General features: G+C 44.9%; 1 protein-coding gene across 2 annotated transcripts in view; it reads left to right on the forward strand.

Annotated features, from left to right (window-relative positions):
- The window catches only part of CLASP1 (cytoplasmic linker associated protein 1), a 1635412-nt gene that overhangs the window by 814863 nt on the left and 798908 nt on the right, over window positions 1-21641 (forward strand). The window contains exons 19-20 of one of the 2 annotated variants that reach the window (XM_086957101.1): window positions 19311-19481; window positions 20725-20748. In XM_086957101.1, coding sequence (XP_086813227.1) covers window positions 19311-19481; window positions 20725-20748 — 195 coding nt within the window. The remainder of the gene's footprint in view (window positions 1-19310; window positions 19482-20724; window positions 20749-21641) is intronic. The other variant, XM_086957100.1, reaches the window with a different exon arrangement.

Consider the following 21641-nt stretch of genomic DNA (forward strand, 5'->3'; position numbering starts at 1 on the left):
ATTTTACAGAACATTGGTTGAGTGGTTTCAATGCCAAATATGTCAGCTGCTCGGCTAGTCCTTTGAGTCTAAGAGCCAAGCCAGAACTTTGGCTAGGCATCTCCAATTAATGTTATGACTTTCCCTCTTCCAAGACACATAGCCCAAAATGCACACCTCTAGGTCCCTCAGCACAATTCTCAAAATCCTACATTTTGTCAAATACTGTACGTGTGGTACACAAACGAGCACTGGATAATATAACACTAAGCATGCATGTCATTTCGAGGTCTGGGTCGTTTATTAAATATAGGGTGAATCCTAAAAATAAACAAAAAAAGAACCTAAACTCTGAAGGTCAAACTCCCGGATTTTTCAATGTGACGTTGTCATCGGGAAGGAATTAGCAAGGCAGAATACTGGGACCCTGTTCTTCCCCAACAAAACCAAAAATAAAATCACCAACTACATAACCAACAGAGCAGCTGTGAACTTTCTCGAAACAGCGAAGGAACAAGCAGTCCGGGTAGAAGGTTCTTTCAAGCGCCGGAGATGGTACACCAGCCTGCGCACACACAATTTTAAAAGTAACGCATTTAGTAATACAACAATATTGTAAAGTACAATAGGGTTTCGAAGAAGAGACAAAGAGGGTTCAGTGAAATAGTATAATTTGTTTCCTCAGTCATTAAGCTTTATTCGATTTTGTTTCAAACCATAAAAGCATACAATATAAAAAAAATAGTCATATTTTAACAAACAACATACAATTTTAAAAGCAACAAAATCTCGATGGGTCCAGTAAAATTAGAAATAGTATAATTTGTTTCTCATAGAAGGAGTGATGCAAGAAAACACTTACATTGAAACAAATGGACGTATAGCATGACACACTCTTTACCAAAAACACAATGGGCACATTTTACATAGTCGCACATCTAGGGAAAGTGAATTCTAAACAATCCCCAGCCACATGCAGTCACACAGCACTTTCTACCACTGCTGTAACTTTTTAGCCTAAAAGACCTTCGGTTATAATAACAGATCTCTGTGGTAGGCGTAAAAGATGCCATCTTTTTACTTTGAGGCTGCATACGGATTTCAGTTGTAATCTCTAAACCTGCTAACCCATAGCAATAGTAACAATAGAGACAACAACTTATTGTTAAACATGATAGTAACCACAATTCTGATAGATACATCTGCCAGTGGATTCCTCACCTTGTGAATATCCCCCTGCGTCAGCAGCATTCAGAAATTCTTTTTGTAGCTTCGCGCCGACGTGGTCCGACGTCACAGAGGCACGGCATCGCGCGCGACTCCGCTGACGTCACCGACACCATAATAGGCCCACGCCGGCGTGATGACATCAGTTCCCTTTTTTCCGCGTCGTCGACGCTAACGGTTTTCTGGGATCGTACAGTAGCTTTGAGTAACTTTGTTACTTTCTGATTATTTTCAATGTATCTTCGTCTTCTGTAGAGATTTCTTCGAAGAAGACTGGTTTTAAGGCTTGCGGAGAATGTGGCAAGACTATGTCCATAACTGACCCGCATGAGTGCTGCGTCTGGTGTCTAAGCTCCGACCATGACGTCGAAGATTGCCAATCGCGCAAGAAAATTACTCCGAAGGCCCTTCGGGAGAGAGAGACAAAGCTCCTTGTTGCGAAGCTTAAGAACAAGAAAGAAAAGAAGTCTTCAAAGTCTCTGTCTCGACGTTCGAGGTCGAGGTCTCGATCGAGGTCGAGATCGGAGTTGTTGTCTGCCCATGCTTCAAAGACTTCTAGGAAGAAGCATAATAAGAGGGGTCATGAGTCACGTCATCACTCAGGAAAGGACTCCAGTTCGCGACCGAAGTCGCAAGTGAGGCTTCTTCGAAAGGAAGTGGAGATTTCGGCGTCGGAAGCTCAGGACACAGATGGTGAGATTTCGCATCCGAATTCGCCAGGGTCACCGAAGCAGCAAGCGAACCCTTCTCCGAATCCGTCTAATCCTTCTGGTCGGGAGGATGAAGGTGAGGTGGAGGAGGTTGGTGATGATGAGGTGCAAGTGCCAGCGGGTTCGTCGACCCCGGTGCCACAGGTCGAGGAGGAGGTCGACGTCGTGACGACTCCGCCTCCTCGAGAGCAACCAGGTGGACCTTATCCAGCCTTCCCGGCTCCTTGTCAGGATCCATCCCAGTTCCTGAACGCAATGTTCGGAGGATACTACAGGGCGATGTATCCCTCTGGTGCACCTGTTGGTCCCACGGGTCCTATGGCATTTAACTTGGGCGTTCCCCAGGCTTATGCTCCTGCGCCCTTCATGCCTTTTATGCCGGCTCTTACACCGCAATGGCATTTTCCGACACCGGCGAAGCCTTCGACGCCAAAGCCGTCGACGCCGCACCAGTCGATGCCGATTCCATTCACGCCGGTGCCCACGACTCCGAGGCAGGATTCTGTTCGACCTCGACTTCGGGTTCGACTCCGGCGGAGTCGGTTCCGGATCCGTCGGCTTCGTTTACTAAGGAGAGGTCAAGGCGTGAAGCCCAGAGACTTCTGGAGGAAGAAAGGTATCAGTTTGCTTTTGTTGAAGAAGGGGAGTTACAGGATTCTGATGATCCTTTTGATGACCTGAGAGAGGCCAGTGGGCTTGAACTATCCCTCTGCCCACTACGGAGTATAAGTCTAATCTTCTAACAGAGGTCCTACACTCACCTTCTTCAGTCATTGAGCCAATGCTGCCGTTTAATGATGCTTTGGCTGAACCCATCTATGAGGTCTGGCAGAAGCCTTTGACAGCTCCAGCTGTTTCAATGTCTGTGGCCAGGAAGGTATAGGGTTGCGCCTGGTGACCCAGACTTTTAGTCATCATACCCTCTGCCTGAGAGCCTGGTTGTGCAGGCTGCCTGCTCGAAGAAGTCTGTAAGGGCCTTTCCGCAGGTTCCTGGGGAAAAGGAATCCAGAAAGCAAGACCAGGCGGCCAAGAAGGTCTTCTCTTCAGCCAGTATAGCGTTAAAATCTACCAACGCAACTTGTCTTATGGGAAGGTACATCCATGCCTTGATGGATTCCGTAAAGCAGTTAGTGCCAAAAATTCCTGAGGTGGACAGAAAGGATTTTCAGGAGGTAATTGCGGACACTCAGGCTGCTGCGAGACAAGTTATACAGAGTGGGCTGGACACTGCGGATTCAGTGGCGAGAGTCATGGGCTCTTCAGTGGCCGCTAGAAGAGCTGCATGGCTAAAAACATCTGAGTTTTCTGCAGATGTACAGTCTGCTTTGGTGGACTTGCCATTTGATGGCTCAGGATTGTTTGGCAAGAAAGCTGACGCTGCCTTGGAACGTTTCAAAGATAGTAGGGCCACCGCAAAATCTTTGGACTTCAAACCAGGGGTACTACTGTAAGGCGCTTCAGAGGATTTGGAAGATCTTTCTTTCGTTCCTATAAAACATCGCAGCAGCAGCCACAACAACAGCAGAATAGGCTGTATAAGTCCTATAGAGGAAGACAACAAGCTTGTCCTGGAGGTCCTCAAGCCACCTCCTCCTCTTCCCCTTCCCAGCCCCCTGCCACCGCAGCAAAGCAGCCCTAGATCCGCCATTCCGGATCATGTGGGCCCAGTTGGGGGCCGGCTTACCCATTTTCTACGAGATTGGAAATTGATTACCTCAGATCTTTGGGTTCTCAATCTCGTGGAGAAAATGGGTATGCTCTTCCCTTTCAGGAATTTCCCCCAAATTACCCTCCTTGCCAGGGTTTTTGTTCAGAGGACTATCTGCTGCTCCTGCAGGAAGAAGTCCTGGCTCTGTTCAGAAAGTGTGTTTTAGAGGTGGTACCAGTGCAAGAGAGGGGTCAGGGGTGCTACTCCCGGTATTTTCTGCTCCCCAAGAAGGATGGCAGACTCCGTCCAATCCTAGATATCAGGATCTTGAACCTTTACCTGAAGCAGGAGAAGTTTAAGATGCTCACCCTTGCACAGGTTCTTCAAGCGCTGCTGGAAGAAGACTAGATGGTGTTGATCAACTTGCAGGATGCGTATTTTCACATCCCAATCCTGAAGTCGCACAGAAAGTATCTCCGTTTCACGGTTGGTTCGCAACACTACCAGTTTGTGGTCCTTCCGTTTGATCTTACTACTGCGCCTCCAGTCTTCCCCAAGGTGATGGCAGTGGTGGCTGCGCATCTCAGAAGGTCGGGGATACCTGTATTCCCGTATCTGGACGATTGGCTGATCAAAGCAGAATCTCCAGAGATAGTGCTGCATCATCTGCAGGAGACAACGCAGTTGTTGCACAGGTTGGGTTTTTCAATAAATTTACCCAAATCTCACCTGGTGCCCTCCCAGCGCAACCTGTTCATAGGTGCGGTACTGGATACAACTGTGTGTCGTGCATTCCCTCCTCCTCAAAGGATTTGCGACATACAGGAAATGATTCCTTTGTTTTTCAATGGAGCGGTCGTTCCAGTCCTGAAGGTCCTTCGCTTGCTCGGTCTGATGGCTTCTTGCATTCTGTTGTTCAATCATGCACGTTGGCACATGAGGGCACTCCACTGGTGCCTCCGCAGGCAGTGGTATCAACACAACGGGGATCTCAGGGAGTCAGTGAGGATCTCCAGAGAAACTGCAGCGGATCTGACTTGGTGGGGCGTGGAAGGCAACCTGTCACAAGGAAAGCCTTTTCATCTACCTCCATCAGTGGCCACGGTGATAACGGATGCATCCACTCTAGGGTGGGGTGCTCATCTGGGGGATCTGGAGGTCAAGGGTATTTGGTCTCCAGAGGAAAGGTTGCTTCACATCAATCTTCTAGAGTTGCGGGCGATACGTCTGGCACTCAAGGACTTCCTCCCTTCCCTTCGCGGTCAGTCAGTCCAAGTCCTGACGGACAACACGACCGCGATGTGGTATGTCAACAAGCAGGGAGGAGTAGGGTCACAGTGTCTCTGCAGAGAGGCTCTGCGTCTCTGGTCCTGGGTTCAGGACCATCAGATTTTTCTGATGGCAAATCATCTGGCCGGAGTTCTGAACGTGCGAGCAGACCGTCTCAGTCGGCAGTTCTCCGCCGACCACGAGTGGAGGCTTCACCCGGAGGTAGTTCGTCACGTCTTCCGGATGTGGGGAACTCCTCGGGTGGACCTGTTCGCCACTTACGAGAATGCTCACTGCCCGTCATTCTGCAGCCTCCAGTATCCGATGCAGGGAGCCTTGGGGGACGCGTTTCAGTTGAGTTGGGACTCGCAGCTCCTTTACGCGTTTCCTCCCATACCCTTGATTCCTCGGGTTCTGAGGAAGGTTCGCCAAGACCGGGCCCAAGTTATATTGATCGTCCCGGATTAGCCAAGAAGGGTGTGGTATACAGATCTTCTCCACCTCTCCTCGTGCCCTCCGCTCCGTCTCCCTCACAGGGCAGATCTCCTCTCCCAGATGGAGGGGCAGGTTCTACACCCCCACCTCCAGACCTTACACCTTCATGCCTGGAGATTGAACGGGGCAATCTGATTTCCTTTTCTCTTCCACACGATGTGGTAGATGTCATCTTGTTGGCCAGGTGTGACTCTACCAAGTCCATTTATTCTTATAGATGGTCTAAGTTTGTTGCTTGGTGCAGGGAGAAGTCTGTTGACCCTTTAAGGGCTTGTTTGTCCAATATACTTCAATTCGCACTTTCTTTGGCCCAGCAGGGTTTTGCAGTGGCAACTATTAAAGGTTATTTGTCGGCCTTGTCGGCCTTCCTTTGTTTGCCAGACCAGCCCTCTTTGTTTAAGTCTCCTATTGTTTTGCGTTTCATTAATGGCCCGCCTGGTTAAGAATTTAGGTTTGAAACCTGAAGTCCAACAATCCATCTTAAATACTCCATTTGATAAAAAGCATCTCTTCGGGCCCGAAGTAGATCAGGCATTGTAGAAAATGAAAAAAGCCACGGAGGTTGCTAAATCAATGGGAGCCCTACAGTCTCCTTCAAATCGTGGCTCTTTTAGTCGCTCTTTCTACTGTGGGGGGGTCCAAGACCACATCCTCAGACAATAATGCTGCCTCGTACAAAGGCAACAATCTTCTTCCACAAACTGCTTCTTTAGAGGGGGATACAGAGGGAACAATGGCAAAGGTTTGGGCAAGGGTTCCACCGCACGTAGTTTCCCCTCTCCTAACAATCAGTGACTTACCTATCCTTCTCCCCGATCATTTAACATCTGTCTGGGACGTCTTCTATAATTCCTCCCTTTTGGCAATCCATAACTAGAGATAAATGGGTGTTAGGAATTATCCAACATGGTTGTTGCCTGGAGCTTACCATCAATCCTCCAAATATTCCACCTCGTTCTCACAAAATGTCACCAGAACATTTCCACCTGCAAAAACAGGAAGCCCAGTCATTCTTGCTAAAAGGAGCCATAGAGCCTGTAGTGTTACATTATTTGTATTTTCTAATTCCCATAAGGGACAGCTTCTTGAAACCTATTCTGGACCTCAGAGAACTAAACCACTACAAACTTTCAGAACATTTCCACATGGTGACACTTCATCAAGTGCTTCCACTTATACAGCAGGGCGACTTTGTGTACTCTAGACTTAAAGGACGCATATTTCCACATTCCAATTCACCCTGCTCATCACAAATATCTCAGATTTCTGATAGCGGGTCATCATTACCAATTCAAAGTACTACTGTTTGGAGTCACCACTGCTCCCAGAGTATTTACTAAATGCCGGGCAGTAGTCGCAGCTCATCTGAGAAGACAGCACATCCATGTCTTCCCATACCTGGACAACCTGCTCCTCAAAGCTATCACTTACACCAACTAGGGTTTACAGTAAATGTGTTGAAGTCCCAGCTGCAGCCTTCCAACACACTGACTTATCTGAGACCCACCATAGACACTCAAAGAGCTCTATCCTGGCCCAATGCAGCCTGAATTTTCAGTATTCAGGCTCTTCTCACTCAGTTTCAACCCAACAAATCATTGCTTGCAAGAGTCTTTATGCAACTGCTAGGATCGTCTTGCATCATGATCGTTCCCTATGCAAGACTTCACATGCGTCCCCTTCAAGAATACTTAGCAAGTCAGTGGGACCAGTCGCAAGGTCAGTTGACCGATCTAGTGTTGGCAGATGGCCGCAGCCATCTCTCTCTGGGCTTAGGGGACGGCCCTTCATGGACCCTCTTCCACAGACAGTGCTAACAGCAGACACATCGCTCATTGGTTGGGGTGCCCACTTACACGATCACACAATTCAAGGATTGTTGAGTATAAAGCACAAAAGCATCCATATAAATCACCTAGAAGTACTAGCAGTGATTCTAGTGCTCAGAGCCTTTCAAATTCACCTCATAGGCAAAGCTGTCCTAATCCGCACGGACAATATGACAGCTATGTATTATATACAAAAACAAAAACAGGGGGGGCACACTCTCTCAAATTGTCCCTCCTAGCACTAGCAATTTGGAAATGCGCTATACACCACCAGATTTATCTCCTGGCAGAGCATCTTCCAGGAGTAAACAATCAGATTGCATACCACCTCAGTAGACAGAAGCAGCAAATCTACGAGTGGGAACTTCATTCTCAGGTTCTCCTCCCCTATTTTCAGGAATGGGGATTTCCTCTCATAGACCTGTTCGCCACAGCGCAAAACGCCCAAACTTCGCCTCCAGGTTCCCACACCTACACTCCGAAGGCAATACCCTATGGATGAACTGGTCAGGGATATTTGCTTATGCCTTGTCGCCTCTCCCAATCATTCCGTTGGTAGTTCGGAAGCTCAGGCAAATATCTCTCACACTGATTCTCATAGCTCCCACATGGGCACGTCAACCTTGGTTCAACACCCTGCTGGAGCTGTCAGTAGTTCCACACCAAAAGCTGCTTCTCACCTCCAGTCTCCTCACTCAGAGCCATGGAGAAATAAGGTATCCAAATCTCAAAGAACTCAACCTAGCGATCTGGCGCCTAAAATCATAGTGTTTGGTTATTTACAATTACCACCAGACTGTATGAATATCCTAAAAGAGGCTAGAAAGCCTACTACTAGAGCATGTTATGCAGCAACATTGAAATGGTTTGTTATCTATTGTAACAGTAACAATAGCAATCCTCTTGATGCTTCTGTGCTGAGCATCATCTGTTACATTTACAGCAATCTAGACTAGCCTACACATCCATTCACTTACATCTAGCAGCAGTAGCTGCATACTTACAAAACAAACAACACTTATCTCTATTCAGAGTACCAGTGATTTAAGCCTTTATGGAAGGATTAAAAAGTGATACCCCCGAGAGTCCCACCTGCACCAGTATGGAACTTAAACATAGCTTTTACAAGGCTAATGGTTCCACCATTTGAACCAATGCACAGGTGTCAATTACAATTCCTCTCATGGAAGGTTACTTTTCTCATCGCAATAACTTCACTAAGGAGAACTGGTGAACTCCAGGCATTAATTATACAAAACTCCAGAAAGACCGAGTGATTCTTCGAACCAATCCTACATTTCTTCAATCAATCAGGGGTTTGAAAAAGCGCTAGATACTCACACAGAGCCGGTCTCAAGGCACTGAGGGACGGAGGGGCAGTGGGGGGCGGGGGTAGTGGGGGTCCAGCTGAGCCAGGAGGTCCTGAGATCCTTTAGGAACTTGGGAAGCGATGCCAGGGAGGAAGTTCCAAGCCTTGGCCACGAGGAGGGAGAAGGAGCGCCCTCCTTTTCTGCTATTCTTGATCCGAGGTACTACTGCGAGTGAGAGCTGGGCCGAGTGGAGGGAGCACTGGGGAGCATGGAACTCAAGGCGGTGGTTCAGGTTGTTGGCGGGTCCGGTGTTGTGGAGGGCCTTGTGTGCTTGGGTGAGAAGCTTGAAGGTGATTCTCTTCTCAAGGGGGAGCCAGTGTAGGCGTCCGTAGGTGTTGGCTGATGTGGCAATGGCGCAGTAGGTTAAGGACTAGTCTTTCGGCGGCATTCTGGACATACTGGAGTTTGTGGCCGAGGTTCTAGCTGATCCCGACGTAGAGTGCGTTGCCGTAGTCAAGTACTCATGAGAGCGGGTGTGACAGTTTTTCTGTGTTCGGGGAGGATCCAGTTGAAGGTCTGGCAGAGAAGGCGGAGGGTGTGGTAGCAGGAGGAGGTGATGGCGTTGACCTGGCGGTCCATTTTGAGTTGGGAGTCCAGAATGATTCCGAGGTTGCAGGTGTGGTCCAAGGGGGCGGGGCAACAGGTGTCGTATCTTGATTTGAATGGTGGAGGCAGCTGTTCTTCTTCCATCTGGCAACGGCTTCCAGTCTGTCTTGAAAGCTGCGTTTGGTGGCGGTGGGTACATTGGATAGGGAGAAGATGAGCTGGGAGTCTTCTGCGTACGATGTGATGTTGTGTCAGTGTGCTGTGGCGATGGATGTAAGCGGGGCCATGTAGATCTTGAATAGGGTCGGGCCGATGGAGGATCCTTGTGGGATTCTGCAGGTGGTTGGGGTTGTTCTGAGAGGAATGGGGGGGGGGGGTCTGACTGTTTGCGTTCTCCTATAGAGGAAAGAGAGGATCCAAGCGAGGATTCTCTCTAAGTGGAGTCTGCGGGCTAGGGTGCGGTGAGAGACCGTGTCGAGGAGGATGAGGGCCACGGGTCTCCTCTGTCGAGGAGGGTGCGCTTGTAGTCTGTTGCTGCGAGAAGTATGGTTTCGTCCTGTGGGTCTTCCTGAATCCTGATTGAGTTCAGTCGAGGATGTTCTCTTCGATGAAGGCGGCGAGTTGGCTGTTGACCGCTTTCTCCATGACTTTGCCTGGATAGGGGAGGAGGGAGATCGGTCTGAAATTCTTGAGGTCAGTGGGGTCCGTGGAAGGTTTCTTCAGGAGAGGGTTGATCTCTACAAGTTTCCAGTCGTCTGGGAAGCAGGCAGTCTTGAAGGAGCGGTTGATGATGCATTGGATTTGGGCGATGGTGTTTTTGCGGTAGATGTGTTGGGGGCAGGGGTCCGTGAGGCCCGGAAAGGGTGTCTTCGATGTTGAGGGGAGTTCAACTGTCGAGTGTTGGTTGTGTCCTGCTGGGGGCCATGGGGGGAGCGGATCCTTGTGGGGGTCGTTGTCATCGAAATTGTCGTAGATGGTCTTGATTTTGTGATAGAAGAAAGCGTTGAGTCTGTCTCAGAGGTCCTGGGAGGGAGTGATGTCTGTGGGCATGCTGTTGGGGTTGGACGAACTCTTTGATAATGCCGAAGAGTTCCTTGCGGTTGTGAGCGTTGGTGGAGATTCTGTCCTGAAGCGCTTTCTTCCTGGAGCATCTGATGAGCTTGTGGTGGGCTGTGGTAGTGGTTTTGAAGTTGTCAAGGTCGGTAGGGGTTTTGGAGCTTCTCCAAAGTTTTTCGAGTCGTCTGCAAGTGCGTCTGGAGTCTAGGAGTTCGGTGGAAAACCAGCTTGCTTTCTTGGCATGGGGTTTGGAGGCTTTCTTGAGGTGGGAGGGGATGATGTTGGTGCAGTCGGTGATCCAGTTGTATAGGGTACGGGCGGCGGTGGTGGAGTCATCGTTTGAGGCGGTGGGATTGGAGCTGCTGAGAGTGGCGGTGAGCTGGTTGTCAGGGATTTTGTTCCAATTCCTGCGTTGGAGCTGATGCAGGCGTCTGCGGTAGATGTTGTATTTGAAGGTGAAGTGGACACAGTGGTAGTCCGCCCATGTGAGTTTGGAGGTGTGACTGAATGTGATTGAGTTCTCTGCTGTGAAGACGGGATCAAGGGTGTGCCCCTCTAAGTGCGTTGGTTCGGGTACGATCTGCTTTAGTATGATGGTTTGGAGGTTTTCCAGGAGGGAGGCGGAGTTGGGGTCCCGGCGGTTGGCGAGGTGGAAGTTGAGGTCTCCTAGTAGCGTGAAATCAGTGGAGATGATGGCATGTGTTGTGATGTCTGTGATGGAATCGGGGAAGGGAGCACGGTCCGGGGGGTCTGTAGATGAGGCTGCCTCAGAGGGTGGAAGATGGGTTTGTCTGGATCTTGAAATGGAGGTGTTCCATCAGGTCTGTGGGCCCGTCGGAGTAGGTGCTCAGTCAGAGATTGGCTTTGTGGGTGATGGTGATGCATCCTCCGGGGCGGTTGGGGCGATCTTTCCGGGTGAACTTGTATCCTTCAGGGATGGCGATTGCGATGTCTGGGTAGGAGGCGGCGCTCGTCCAAGTTTCGGTGAGGAAGGCGATGTCTGGGGAGGTGCTGTCGAGGAGGTCCTAGATTTCCGTTGGATGTCTGTGGAGGGAGAGGATGTTGAGGAGGATGCATCTTAGGGATGGAGTTGTTGCTGAAGGGCGGTGGAGGATCCTAGGTCTCTGCGAAGGTGGAGTGGTGGCAGTGACGGCAGGTGAAGGGTCCGTGGGTGTAGAGAGGTGAGAAGAGCTGACAGTTGAAATTCTTACTGGTGTTGAGTTCATGGATGGCCGAGGAGCTGTTGCGCTGGTGGACCAGGATCATAGTGCTGGTTGCGGACGGGTGCAAACGGGCTTAACTTAGGCACACCAGCGGTGCACCGGGTGCGCAGCGTCCGCCATTAAACATGGAGGGGGAAGGGAGATGCAGCTAGAAGGCTGTAGTGAGAACCGGCGGTGTGGGGGCCGCAGGGGCACTAGGGGCAGAGAAATGCAGGAAAAGATGGCGGCGAGAACAGGCAAGGGCAATGGGAAAACCTAACAAATATTAAAAAGAAATCATAAAGCGGCCAAAAAAGGAAAGCCAAGTGGAGGAATGCAGGAATTACCAAAAAAAAAGCAAGGAGGAGCGGCAGGGATGCAATGCAGGACGGGGGCTACTCTCCTAGGAGAGGAGTAACCTGGCAGAGGTCAGGGGACTTGTTTCTGCCTTTCATATCAATCAATCAGTTGAGTTACCTGTGTTCTTTCCTCAACCTGATTCTGTAGCAGAACTAGCTCTACACACACACTTGACATTAGAAGAGCTCTACTATATTATCTGGTAAGAAGAAAATAATTTTGCAAAACAAATAGGCTGTTTGTTGCTTTTTCGCCACCACACAAAGGCAATCCCATATCTAAATCAGGCATTGCAAGATGGATTATGAAATGTATCCAGACATGTTATGTCAAAGCAAAAAGAACTTTGCTAATACCCCCTAGAGCACATTCCACTCACAAGGTAGGGGCTACTATGGCCTTCTTAGGGAATATTCCCCTAGCTGACTTCTGTAAGGCAGCAACATGGTCTACACCGCAAACATTCACCAAGCATTATTGTGGAGATGTGTTAGCAAGGCAAGGAGCTAATGTAAGCCAGGCAATACTTAAAACACTGTTTCAAACAACTACAGGTTAGCCACCGCTTTGGGAGTATATTCCTGTATAGTCTGTGCAAAGCATGTGATCTACAGCTCACATGCTTCGAATGGATAATGTTACTTACCCAGTAAGCATCTGTTCTTTGCATATAGAGCTGTAGCTTAACATCCGCCCACCCAGGTACCTGTAGTTGTTGCAGTTCTCACTTTGCATACATACGCATGGACATCTCTATTCTATTCTTACTAACTCCATTCTCACTGTCTGTGGAAAAACAGTCTAACAATGTAGTTGATGCCCATACGCGCTATCACTGAAAGGAGGAGTCACCGTAACTCGTGTCTGGAAACACTTCTTCAAAGAAAAACAACTTGCAAACATCCAGACCCAACACTAGATGGCAGGAGTATGCAACGCATTTGTTTCTACAGCTCTAAATGCCAAGAACAGATGCTTACTGGGTAAGTAACATTATCCCCCTTTAACGAAGGCCCATTCAGTCTCGAATTTGAGGCATAAACTGACTGGTGCATCTTGTCCCTTTCCTCTAGAGTGACAAGATGTCGAGGCAGAAAAAAATGGATGACATTTTGAAGTCCTTGTGCCATGTGTAGCCTAACTGTGCTAATGCAATGCCTCTCCCCATAACTGATGATTATAGATTCCCACCCTGCCCCCTGAAGCAGTCACAAACATAGAACATTCTTGTGTGCTCTCGCACTCTCTGGTTCCTTTGTACTCCTTCTGCAATGTTTCCTATTACTTGCACTTCTCAATTTTAGTGAGCTCTTTCTGGGTTTTCTCCTCTGCTAATAGTGGTGGTTTTGGTAACCCAGCACCTTTCTTCCCGGGGCATTGTTTGACGATCCTTCTGGTCAAACATTCCGGTTTTGATGAGGGCAAGTTAGGCTTTCCAGCTATATGGTTTGATGTAAGGTTTTGGTTCTTACACTGTGTATTGTCCAAAGTGCCTTTGAGAACTTTAAGTAAGCTTCACTTAGAGAATTCCCTGGTGGGCTTCGGCTGGTCTCAGCTCAAGTTACTGTATTGGCTTAACACCACACATCGTCCAGTACTTTGAATTTCCTTCCGGAACATCTTTCATGAAGAAACTCTTAGGTGTCTTTTGAAAGAACTGATATAACGCATGGCTATGCCAGATGTTTATTAACGTTTCAGCTTGCTGAAACACACACAGGACTGAGGTAAAGATTGTAGGTTGTAACTCCAAGCAGTATATTTAATTTACCAATCTAAACTGACACGAAGGACTGTCTCCGGAGGACGTGGGGTTAAAGGAGCTATAAAGCCTACCCAAGAGCGCTCCGGTGCAAGGAGAACAATTTAAGACATTTTTTGCCCCATATATCTAAGGTTCCATCCTTTTCTCAATAAAAGACTTCATAGTAATCACAAGGTACCCCAAGAGAGGATCCGGCATTTCCCCATACAGGGATCTGTTACGCTAACTCTGACGTGAAGTTGTGAGTTAAGACTGCAGCTTATTGAATTTTAGGGATACTTAACCATTGATATACCTACCATTGAAGAAATAGGTGTCTGCCCTCATAAAAAATTGCAATACGAGTGAAGGTACATTAATTGAATTTGAATAAGGAAGGAAAATTATTAGTCCTGAAGAAGGTGGCACTATTTGTTTACAACCACCGAAACGCGTCGACGCAGAGAACCTTGTTACATTTGATATGGGACGGGAGCTACAGAAGCCAGGGAAAGTTGTTCTCTGCTAAGTCCTGTCAACATAAGTTTCAAATTAATGCTTTAAAGGCATATTTATATTGCCTTTCTTATTTCCTTTCCATGTGTTGATTCCTTTTAGAGATGATACATTTACTGTATTAGTCATGAACTTTTTAAAGTGTTTTAATGGCCCATTTGGGAACAATGTTACTTTTTGATGTATTTTTATTATGCATTTTTATGCTGTGATTTATCTTTGTGATTTTTATAATTGAAGTATTACATTTTGATTATAAGTACTTTCATATCTTGAGTTGAGTGGTTCCAATTGTGTGTAAAATTGGGTTGATTGGTGTGAAACTGGATGCTTGATAAAAATAAACTTTTCTAGTTAAATCAGAATGATTATGTAGAAAAGGTTCAAAGAGAATCTTTATAACTATACAGTTTTTGTGGTGCTCTGTCCCTTTGGACTCAGTGAGCCCCTCTCCTTGTTTACAAAGTGTAACTCCAAGCAGACATAGTGATAGTATTTTATAAAATTTCTGTCAAATATTTGCGATTTGTCCAAAATCTCTGACTGAGGATCCTGTTCCATGACGATAGTTGTGGTAAATGTTTTTTTTTCCTCTTAATGTTTACTTCTTTCTGCTCCAAACTTGACATTTGTGCATGTATCTATCTGTTTTACATGACAAGAACACAGTTTATGCAAAGATTTAATCAGGTTAGGCAAATCATCTTCAACATGTGAGGAATGTGTCATCTTGAATGAAGCAATGTACTTTCTACTTCAGTTCCAATAAACAAGACCTCTTCTAGATTCTTATGAGGTTGTACTTACAGCATCTTTATAGCATGGGAAGTTCATCTCAATCTTGAAATGCCTATATGCTAGACTGTCAAATATCCAACAGTAAAATAAATAGTCCCTACAGATCTTGAGAAGGATTTTACTTTTTAGGGAGCTTTGCTATTCTGACGGTTCTTCCAAGGATTTATTTTCCCCTTTATCGTATTTTCATCTTTGTTTAATTGAAAAACTGCACATACTCTGCTGCATTAGGTATTGTGCAAACTATTCCACATCCTACAATCAAGAGGCTTCTTGTTCCAGGTAATGGTGCAGATGCCATGTTGTCCCTAAAGTTGCAGTCTTTGGTCCACTAGATCAAGGGTACATGTATTTGAATGTTTCAGGTTCTTTCGCTATCCCATGATAGCTCTACTCGTCTTACCTTTGGAGGGCTTCAAATTTGCCCAGAGAAATATCAAAGCCATTGTTGCGTTTGCTAATATGCAACCCATCTAAAATAATACATAAAGATAGCATAAGTGAAAGATAGTGTTTTTGTGTGAAGCTTTCCTGTATGCAGTCCAGGGATTTTCTTCTAATATTGCAACCCTTCTAGATTCTGTTTTAGGCAAGCCTTAGTCATGCTTTCTACTTGTTTCCCTTGCTGCTCTGTTTCCTCCAGATGTTGTCCTCCACCCCTGATCCCAAAATGCAAGTCAAGTATATTAGTTCTGGGTTCTTCTAATGTGGGACACCCTACTATGAACAACATTTTCCATATATGGATAATGAATATATGAGTGTAAAAGGGTGGCTTTCATTTTTTTTGTATGGGCTTTCCTGTAAACAGCCAGGGTTTTTCTTCTAAAACATTGTGAGTTTAAAACACAATGGAAAACACAACCATTAGTCCCAGAGCAGTGCAGACTATGTACTACGACAATGGAAGTCCGTGATCCATCTACTGTGTTGTTGCCTCGAATTGTTGCCACAGAGGTTGCTCCTATTACGGGCAACATTTTTACGGCAAGGAATTTACTTATGTAAGGAGGCCGTCTACTATGTCTACACACATACGATTCCTATGGACTTTGCTTATAATCTCTCACCTGAGAGGCAAGGCAAAAGAGGACACAGTTAAGAACGCCTGTAGTATGATGTCGGACAATAAGGTGACATACTATAAGCTCACATTAAAATGATTGCTCACACATTTGTATTCCTCCTATAGTATTTTAGACTATATGGTCTCAATGAGTTAAATTAAGTCTGCTTGCTACTGTGATGTCAGGCCTAAGATGATGCCATTAAAAATGTAATTATTACGATTGTACATACATCCTGAATCTCTTTGAATGCAATTTGCTCTCTTTGGCTTTAATCAGTCAAATAATATGAAAATGTAATCTGTGACACTAGATTTAAGACCATGCGCCTGAAAACCATTGCTACTACGATTGCACATACTACCTATATTTTAAATGCACTTTAGTTTGTTTTGTTTGAATGAGTTGTAATATGTCAAATTGCACTTGCAAAGGCTTGCTCGTGGCAGTATTGCTAACAGCTCAAAATCCCCCATGAAAATTAGAGATAGCAAAGATAAACTTGTTTTCCCTCCTAATTCCCATTTCCCCTTGCCCCACCTGCTAATCAATTGATAACAGTAGCCACATTTGACTTTTATTCATAGTTTCGGTTGAAGGGTAAATCTTTTTGTACCTCTCTGTTCTTGTATCTTTGCCTAAAGGGAGAGGCTCGGTTAGCAATGAATCTTAATTCGTTGTGTGGTTAGAAAGTTCTCCTTTGCCAACTAAACTCATTCCCTATGAATATTTGTCTTTGCTTACAATACCTCTTTGAGTAAAATTACCATTTTGAGTCGAATTATGTTCCTTTTGTAACTCTCCTTTGTATAACCTCAGCCACGTCAGCAAACTATCAATCACATAATTGGGATTATCTCATATAACTGATAAACTTAAAAAACTGTTATTACCATAAGTATGGATAGTCAATGCATTGTATCTGTTTAAAGAACTAAAATTCCATTAAACAACAATAGAACTTGGATAGTTCTGCTTCTGAAATAAGAGTTATGAGTTGAGCTATGCCTGGCTTCTTAAAAGAGTAACTGGGAGTACAGAAGAAAGTTAGAGTATTCTGGCTTTCCTCAGGACCGTTTTTTAAAAAGGTGTGGTGAAATAAAACAGACTTAGTGTTGTGGAACAGACTATGTGATACACTCACTAAGGCGTTTTTCTATATGTGAGAGGGGGATTCCCTTCTCATGCATACGCTTTGGGTTATTAGCCAAGGCTTCCTGGAGGGAAGCGGTAAGGGGATGACCAGTCTTTCTGGTCAGTGCCTGCCTTGTACCTGTTGTCCCGCCGTCGTCCTCCGGTATCACATAGTCTGTACCACAACACTAAGTCTGTTTTATTTCACCACACCTTTTTAAAAAACGGTCCTGAGGAAAGCCAGAGTACTCTAAGGCACTGGCTGAAACATGTCGACCATCTGAAGGACGCAGGGGGCAGTAACTCGCCACCCTCACGCGTCCTGTAGCCTTACTTTTAACCGCTGGTGACGGCCCAGTTATTAAAATTTAATTTACCCTCGGGTACTGGGACCACCACCAAGCCGTTTTAAATCACAACTCACCCCACTTCACTGCACTCTCAGCAATATACCAGCTCCGCTGTAATCAGGCGTCGTAGCACACCCGGGACATACTGGGTGTCACTGGGTGGGCCCGATGATGAAGCATGCCACCAACTAGGTTGGTGGGTGAGGGCTTCATGAATACACCAACAAGGTTCTCGTGACAGAACTAATTTGAGTACTGTAACACTTTGGTCAACTTAAGCTAGTCCTCTTTGTTTAATCACATATAAACCCTCGGGGACTGGGACTAGCTAACTAGTCCTCTCTCTCCCTCTTGTTACACGCAGAAATATATGTAACATGCAACAGTGTCTCTATAGGTATTATTACAAGAGCAATTATTAATGGCATGCACAAACTTGGCATAAGAAAGGAGACACGGAGACATTAATGGTTTTTGGCCAATAAATGCAATGAGCTGTCTGTATTTCAGCAAAAACAGCGATATAAGAGGAAAGGAGAGAACACATTTTTTTACATTGAATGCACATGTAACCTGTACCCTGTACATACTTGTGCACATTGGTGCCCGTGAAAAACAAGGTGAATAGCGCAAGTGACAAGTGAAAAAATTCAAACAGCGGAAAGACTGTGCTGGAGAGAACAAGGTTTGACAATATATACAATGGACTTAGTGGTGGTTCCGACGTATTTTACTCAGAGTTTGAATAAGAGAAGTATTTTCAAAGAACCACCAAAGTTGCACCAACAGTTGCATTGGGGGTTGATTGTGTTTCGACCTGGGAAGTAATTCAGGTCATCTTCAGGACCAGGTTGCTTACTAATTATGAGTGCTGCATAGAACTCCAAATGGTCAGGGTTGCTCGCAATTATTGAGATCCAAGCGATAAAAGTGCGAGCGCCAATTAACAATTGTATAGACCGAAGCGATAAGTTAATTGAAGGAGTGGGCCTGCTTGGATTCAGGCGAGTACCACAAAAACATGGGAAAGCAATTTCCATCCTGGTCGATTCCAGGGTGGCGTTGCAGCATGCGTGGACCATTCAGCGTGCCAATGGTGCTGGAAACCAAAGCACAGAGATCTTGAAAAGTATGGTTCCGTTCCTGTGTAGGAGACGGTAATGCAGGCATGAGTCATGTTGAGTAATTAGGTGTGCTCTAATCAAGGAAGCCCCTTTCTTAACATAGAAAGAGAGCTCTGATCACAAGGCACAAGTTCACCTTTTCAGTGCAGATGTCATTCCAGAATGTAATTCCCAGTGAGTTTAATGGTGAAAGTGAGTGGGCATACAGTGTCAAAGAGTGAAATTTGTTGTAACCTCCCTCGGTTTACCTTTGGCTCCATATATTTCATTGTATGTGAATACTTTTTGGATGATTATTCGAGATGTTTGAGCCATTTAACCTTTTTGGAAGTCTTTAGCCATTGTAGCAAACGGCTACATAAATACTTGGATGTTTATGTTGGGTAGCTTTTGGACCATTTCTTGTTGTTTAGTAGACTCTACCTAACAGATCTAGGCTAATAATTAAAGAAAATACCTAAGAGTGCTATTGTGTTCAAATCTGATTCTGAACGTGGTATTAAGACTACTTTTATACATCTCTTGCATAATCTTTCTTTTGTGTTGTTTTTGATGAGGGAAGTCAAGTGTTTAATCCATTGCTAAAGATCTTCATTTTAAAATATGAGGATAGCGCTTGGACTTGAATTTTTTCAGAGGGATTGCTTTACATCTTAAGAAAAAGAAGCAGTCTAAAATCCTCTTCCTTTTCTAACAAAGACTGTCTTAAAAGATTATTTTTGTCTTAAAGGATTAAATTGTCTGCCGCTTTGGACCATGGACTATCCATTGTTACCAGTTAAAATTGCCACACTCAATGTCCGGGAACAGGTCAGAAGTGGACTTTTACTGAATGAGACACTGATATTTTAAGAACTATTTTGTCTTCTTCCACCTCCAATTTCAGCCTCTACTGTTAGTACAAAATCTGTGTCAAACCCTGGATCTCTGCAGCGATCTCGCAGCGACATCGATGTCAATGCAGCAGCCACTGCCAAGTCTAAAGTGACTGCTCCTGGAACATCCGCTCCCTTCAGTTCTGCTGCAGCACTGCCTCCGGGATCCTACGCATCTCTAGGTAAATGCATGCCTTATATATGTGTTTCCCTGCTTCATCATCTGCCTTATGAGGTTGCCGACCGTCCTTTTACCTTGCTCATTTGACGTGCTAATGAAAACGAAATTGAGATCTAACTTTCTTTCTTTCTTGTTGGTTACGCATACATTAATTGAAAGGAGTGCATTTAAATTGTATACTGTTTTAGATACTTCAATGTGTTTTGATGTTCAGTAACTATGGTAACCAAGCTGAGAGAGTTTTAATCATGAAAAATTAGAAATGGGCAAAGAAAGAATGATGTTAATGATTTGTATTCGATTTGTGGCAAGGGACAGATCTAGGCTTTAACAGAAAACTGCAGCATTGTTTTCCATTCTGAGAAACATTAAATAGTTTTTACAAAGGTTGCCATCAGTAATGTCCCTGTGTAAGATGAGAGCCTTGACTTGACAAAAGAAATCACCTATAATGATGATAGCTGGTTGGAACATAATGCGTTATATTACATTTTTAGCCATTTTGAAGTTCACCTAGCTAAGAGCCGTAGGTTTTACCCGCAGGTCCCAACAGATGTCAGGGGAAACCTTTTGAGTCCCTGATCCATTTTACCATGTGTTTGCGGTTCCTTCCACTCATCTCTCTTTCCTATTTGTCCTGAATTCATTGACCACTTTATTCCAAACTACCATATGATGGTTGATTTTTAAGTGTATGGAAATAGTTATTTAAGGAACAGGCACTATGTATCAAGTAGTGAGTACCATGGCCGTTCTCCGGCCCATTGGTTACCTTTCTGATTCTTCCCTACCGTCTGTTTGCTTCTTTTCCTTGTTGAGGAAGAATCTCATGTATTAGTTCATGCCCAGCTTCTTATTCCTGCACGTTCTTTATATTTGCATTAGCCCCATCTCTTTTATACTTTACTTAAGCAGTTTGACACATTGCTAATGCAGTGCTAGAAACGAAATGTCTGCACCCAAGAATTGGTGTAATCTGATAAGAAATGAGTGAAGAATATAATGTCTGCCTTAGTCACAGGAGGGAGATTGAATTGCTTGTAAAGATCACCTAGAGCCTGCTGGTTGTACTCGGGTGCTTTAGATTTTTATTTGCTATGTTCCCGAAGTTTCTTTTATCACTTTCCATTGTGTGAAGATCTTTTATTTTTCTTGCAAATGTATCTACTGCTCACCTTTCGATTCTACTAACTTTTCACTATCCGCCCTCTCCTTGCTTTTTTTTTTTTACACTTTGCTATTAGATGGTACTACTTCTAAACCTGATGGTAAGCCGTTTATATCTGTACTCGGGGTGTCTGTCTTCTGCCCTGTACTCGTACCTGGTCTAGTACTTGTCCCACAGAGTGTATCTCAGTATCTGGTTTTCATGCGTACTCACCGGTTACCTGCATGAAATGTTGCATGGTTGTCTGTCCTGTCAGTCATGACACCATTGTTGATTCTTCATTTTGTCTCCTTCCACTATACCTTCAGGTTTGATATTTTTTTTTTACCAATTCATCCTTGGTTGACCTGCATTTGGGCAATGGTGTCAATGCCTGCATTTGGGCAATGATGCAGCACGTAGCACTGCCTTGTTATGCAACTCTTCAACCTTACCAGCAACTGAAAGACGTCGGTGTTTGAAAAAAGCTGAAGAGTGATAGTGTGACATGGTTGAAATAGCAATTAGAACATTTCTAAACCTGAAACAATTAGGGCACATGCTAAAAATGCTGCTTCATCTTAGAGAAATATTGTTTTACTAGAAAGAAGGCATTAATGTAAACAATGCAGGAGTTTGGAAATGGATTTGAAAGAATAATGTTTAAAATATGTGTTGTCCATATTTTTTCAGTATCTGGATTGAACTATTGCCATATGGTTTAATACAAAGAATGTTCATCAAACCTAGCAGCCCCCGCTAAATTGTGTTAAATTTAGTGCAGATGCATCCAATAATTATTTATGATTCTCTTCTTGTTCTAGAGAACTAGATTTATTTTATTTTACTTTTGAACACATGCCATATAACACACATTTATAAAACATCAACAAGTACTTGTTTTCCTAAGCCCGGTTCCTTGTTGAAGACGGAGTTCATGTAAAATTAAAAATCCTTAGTTACAAATGTTATTAAATTTATGGAAAAAGATGGCACACATAATTGTGCAGTTAA

The sequence above is a fragment of the Lissotriton vulgaris genome, chromosome 2_1 (assembly GCF_964263255.1).
Source record: "Lissotriton vulgaris chromosome 2_1, aLisVul1.2, whole genome shotgun sequence".
NCBI classification, from domain to species: Eukaryota; Metazoa; Chordata; class Amphibia; order Caudata; family Salamandridae; genus Lissotriton; species Lissotriton vulgaris.